The sequence below is a fragment of the Anneissia japonica genome, unplaced genomic scaffold (genome assembly GCF_011630105.1).
Source record: "Anneissia japonica isolate Jap-2015-1 unplaced genomic scaffold, ASM1163010v1 scaffold288290_len239259_cov183, whole genome shotgun sequence".
NCBI lineage: Eukaryota > Metazoa > Echinodermata > Crinoidea > Comatulida > Comatulidae > Anneissia > Anneissia japonica.
The window spans coordinates 46175-51172 of record NW_022746555.1 but is presented as its reverse complement, the minus strand read 5'-3'; the positions used below and the strand labels follow the sequence as shown (position 1 = coordinate 51172).

At 37.4% G+C, this 4998-nt stretch overlaps 1 protein-coding gene across 2 annotated transcripts; it reads left to right on the top strand.

Annotated features, from left to right (window-relative positions):
• The first annotated feature begins 1128 nt into the window (after positions 1-1128).
• On the top strand, positions 1129-4720 carry LOC117120251 (putative lipoyltransferase 2, mitochondrial). Of its 2 annotated transcripts, none has more exons than XM_033265266.1 (3): positions 1129-1247; positions 3068-3530; positions 4099-4720. In XM_033265266.1, exons 2-3 carry the CDS (start codon positions 3068-3070, stop codon positions 4350-4352), a joined length of 717 nt encoding a protein of 238 aa, XP_033121157.1. In that variant the 5' UTR covers positions 1129-1247; the 3' UTR covers positions 4353-4720. The 2 variants fall into 2 exon arrangements, with proteins under 2 accessions (XP_033121157.1, XP_033121158.1); XM_033265267.1 differs by having other exon boundaries at positions 1190-1232.
• Positions 4721-4998: the final 278 nt, after the last annotated feature.

Here is a 4998-nt window from a genome sequence, read left to right as displayed (position 1 = left end):
GGCGCTATGTTAGAAAATTCAGTTATCACAGTACAGAATTACCGTATTTATTCAAATAAAGGTCTCGGGGCGTTTATTGTTGAAAAGAGTTTCTGAGGGAGAGTTGGGAGGCGTTTATTCGATTTTGGTGTAAAATAAACGCCCCTTAATTTCACTGTAAATGAACAACAACATATAATTACCGTAAAAAATGTATTTGTATATCATTACTTTATCTGTGCTTGTTTGAAGTACAGTATTAGAAGAGCCACTCAGATAGTGTTTTACGTTTTTGGCAGTCCCCAGGGTACTGTTTATTTTTCAGCTAGAGCTTTTGTTTTGTCTTTTTTTTTGTATCTCTTTGTGTAATAGATTTACCTGGAAATTGAATAAAATTTTAAAAAATAAAATAAAATGTGTTATTTGCGTGATCCTAAAGACTTATAGATCCATTTTAGAAAAAATGTAATGCTGCTGGTTTAGAACATTATAGTATGTGTTAAGAATTATGTTGTTTCCATTAGTTTTGTTAAGAAAGGAGGAAAAAATAAACGCACCGGGGAATTTATTTGACTAGGGAGACACTTATTCCAAATGAGGCTCTGGGTGGCATTTATTCGAGGGGGCGGTTATTATTCAAAGTGGGGCGTTTATTCGAAATACGGTATTGTGAGAAATCATTACATGGAGCAAAACCTTAAAAGAGAAACGGAACTCAGTAAAGGAGTCCATTTGTAAAGGATATACTTTGATAACTCAATTTTATTTTTAAATATGAAACTAAGTGACCGTACTTGTTTAGATAGGATAATAATAGTTTACTTTTGTTCACTATTAGCTTGCTATACTTTATTAAATAACCGAAAGGTCCACTGATTAATCTCAGATAAAAAAGTATAATACATACTCCAATTCCTGATGATGACATAATTAATGTCGAAATATTGAATCCCAAAACGATGGCGTGTATTTCAATACTTGGAGTATGTATTATACTTTCTTATTAAATAAAGTTACTGCATAGGCAGAGTATTATGTATAGAATATGAAATCATACAGAGTTTTAGGTGGCGTACAACAAAGTTATGCATGAATGAACAAAGAGTAACTTGTCCGGTGTGTTTTGTCCGGTGGAAACGTGTTACGCTTCAGTGATCACATGACACACAACGAGAGGAGCTCGACAGAGAACAAACACAAGGCCAGGAAGCTTGTTTGTAGTTTTTATTTTTGTATAGTACAGCACACATTCTGTGAGGGAACACGTGGTAATGCAGTGCAGTAACTGTATTTCTAATTGTAGTAGGCGTAGTAAAAAGTATTTAAAGTAGCCTAAAAATGTTTAGACCGGATTGATTTTGGCTAAGCTAGCCTAAGCCTGGCCGCTGTCCCAAACGCTCTAGAGACTGCACATATAGGCCTAGATATGCTAGGCTGGGCCTGGGCTAGCTAGAGTAGTAGGGCTAGGCTAATGGAGGCTTTAGTTTAGGCCTATTCCTAGGCTAACCGTTCCATATCTAGGCTTAGGCCTAGCAGTATTTCTAATATTTGTAATAAATTTGTAAATAACTTTTTGGTCTAATTTACTATAAGTATGTAGGCCTAGGTCTAGTATGGCAATGGTGACTAAGCCCTACAGGTAGGCCGTAATAATAACTCACTGGGAGGTGCAATGGGGGTCTGTCAAAGTACTGTACATATGTCTGCCATTTGTATTGCTAGCATGGGTCAGTTCATAAAAATGTTACCTGGTGGGGTCATCTGAGACCAGGCCTGGAAAAATATTTTTGTGCCTCCAACCATGAAAATTATCTTGATCAAATGCCTCCAGCACCAACTGTTATCACACAATTACGAAACAGTAGTACATTTAGTGGTTTAGAGCAAGCATAAATATCAGATTTAATTACCTGTATGCATTAAATTGTGATGTGTAACAAAAAAAAACAAGGAAAAAATTTTTTTTTTTTCTAAAATGCCTCCGGGGTAATGGTCAATGCTTCCAATCGCTGGTCGTGCACTTTTTCCAGCACTGGCTGTGACAATCACAAAGATGCATTTTAAAATTCAGTGCTTACTGTAATGTCGAGGGGACTTATGGTAAGGCACGAGTGCCACTACAAAAACTTAATAATACAGCCTTAACAATAACATTGGCACTGGTTTGAAATGCTCTTTGCTTGGCTTGGTTGGTAGAACCATGTCGTCTCAGATAAGGACTTGCAATGGAGGTCGAGTGTACTGTACACACCTGGCTTGTGTGCACTTAAAGAACCCAGTAGACAAATTCGGCGATGTTTGTTTACAGCCGGTCATGTGACATACATAATAATAATAATTCTGGATTTATATGGCGCCTCACGTTGACACAACCTTGTGGCGCTTAACAACAACAGAGAAGAAAAAACCAAAACAAATGAAAATGTACCAAAAAAAAAAAAATTATCAAATATTTGGTTTTAGTTTAGTTTAATTAAGTTCAAGTGTCTCTTTATGACTGCTACAGTAATCACAGACCATGTCCATAGCAGTTCAGACAATGGTGCCGTGACTTATGGATGGGTTATTCTACCTCCGTACACATAATAATAAAATACAGCGATTGAATACTATAGAAAACTTTTTCGAGGATTTAGATCCAATTGGTCTGTAACTGTTTATGCATTTTCATTACTTATCATTCTATTGGTTGTTGGTTGGTTCTAGAATTTGTATTTATATTTTATTGGTTGTTTGCAATGCAGACTTAGGGAAGCCAGTGGCATATCTAGAAGTCTTGAAATGGGGGGTGGGGCTCGATGATTAAGTGAGGGGTGCTAGATCACTAAATAAGGTGATTTTTAGACTACTTGAACATAATTTTTTTGCTTCGAGAATTTTCTGGGGGAGGGAGAGGCGAGAGCTTTTTTGGGGGGTGTGCACACCTCTGGATATGCTACTGAGTGAAGCACTCTATGATCTGTAAGGTATTTACTTAAAATGCAACACTTATCAATTGACAAAGAATGTATATTGTTTATTTATAAAAAGATTATAATCAAAATTACAGTACAGTTTTGTTATCATGCATTCCTTATTTCTCTTGCAGATGACAGCCAGTCACCCTCTGGTGAGGGTATGCAATCTTGGTCGTGTGTCATACACAACAGCTCTCAGCATTCAGAAATCAATCCAAACGAATATTAAAAACAGTCTTGACAACAAGAAATCCTATAAAGCATGCTCAAACACCCTAATACTATGTGAGCACAATCCAGTCTATACCATAGGCATCAGGACTAAAGACTATCCAAAGCAGGAAGAGGAACGTTTAAAGAAACTTGGAGCAGAATTTCTGCAGACAGACCGAGGTGGTCTAATAACGTTTCATGGACCCGGGCAGCTGGTGGCATACCCAATTTTATATCTCGGTGACTTTAAAAAGAGTGTGCGGTGGTATGTTTGTCAGCTTGAGAAATGCATCATAGAGACGTGTCGGAGGTTTAGTATCCAGGGAGAAACATCCCCACATACTGGTGTTTGGGTGAATGACAACAAGATAGCTGCAATAGGTAATAAATTAAATTTTGCTTTGAAATGAAGTTCTCCCGTTTCCAAACCGATATTCCAGCAATCCTAATTGCGGGAGCTTGCAGGTATATCACAGATGGAAGGATGTTCCTTTTTGCTTGTTTCTAGAACAGTAGCATATCTGGCAGTCTTGAATGGAGCTGATGGTGGGGAGGGGAGTATGGGGGTGCTAAGATGAAATGGAGGATCATTGATTAAGATAGTGGGAGCCAGCTACAAAAATAATGTAATATGAAGCGATTTTTAAATACTTGAGCATAATTTTTGGCTTCATATATTTCCAGTGTTTGTGCCCAGCCCCCTCCCCCCACATCCTGCATACCCCTAGATACATCACTGTTGTTCCAGATCATTCACAACCTGGCAGGTAGTACCTATTTATACTCTTTGGTGAAGATGATTAAAGTTTTCATCAGTTTCAAACCCACAATTGTTCAAGTGGAAGACAATGCTTCACCACTTTTATACTTTTACCTCTGTGGTTTTATATTTATATATTGTATATTTAATATTCAAATTATATAATATATCAATTCGATTTTTTTGCAGGTGTTCAATGTAAACGCTTTGTAACTTGCCATGGACTTGCGTTGAACTGCAATACAGATCTGAGCTGGTTTTCCAACATAATTCCATGCGGTATCGAGGGTAAGGGTGTAACATCCTTGACGGCAGAATTAGGGAAAGAGATCAGAGTAGATGATGCCATTCCCAGCTTCGTTGATGCATTCTCCCAGCAATTTCAATGTGATGTCGAAGGAGTTGATGTCAAGGAACTTAAGAAGGATGTCAATTTAAGATGAATGCAGGTTTCTTTAGGAGTAAATAATCTTCAATTCATGCTTATAGATTTGACTTTGCAGTGTCCTGGGTTTATGTTTTTTAGTCTAAGACATACCGTAAATGCTTAAAAACCACTGTGGTGGCTTAATCAAGAGTATATACAGTATTACTTTGTGTGTAATGAAACACTTTGAGAGACAGGGTTTTAAATTACAACCAATAGGCTTGCCGTCGTGTTGTGTTGTATTAGGCCTATATCATGTAGCCTAAACTTGTTAACTGGTTGAGCCACTCACATCCACAACTTCGTTCAACGATTTACAGAAACAAGCCGGGTCTTCCACCATGTTATGCTTTCTTCGAGATCCAATGCAATAAATAAATCAAATGAGACAATATTTCACTGTATTCTTGTTTCGTTTATTTTTCCAAACTGTCAAGGGAGTTACACAGCTCAGCCTATTCTGCTAGGTAGTAATAATGGGGACCTAGGCTTACATGCGTCTCAGTAGTATATATATATGCTGTCTCTTATCCACATCTAGATGTGGGTGTTGTTGATGTGGATCCACGTATGTCTCATCGTAAGAATAAATCAGTAGGTAGATGCAGACAAAATAAACTGCTACGATACAATTTTTGCCGAAAATTTCGCAAATAAAATAT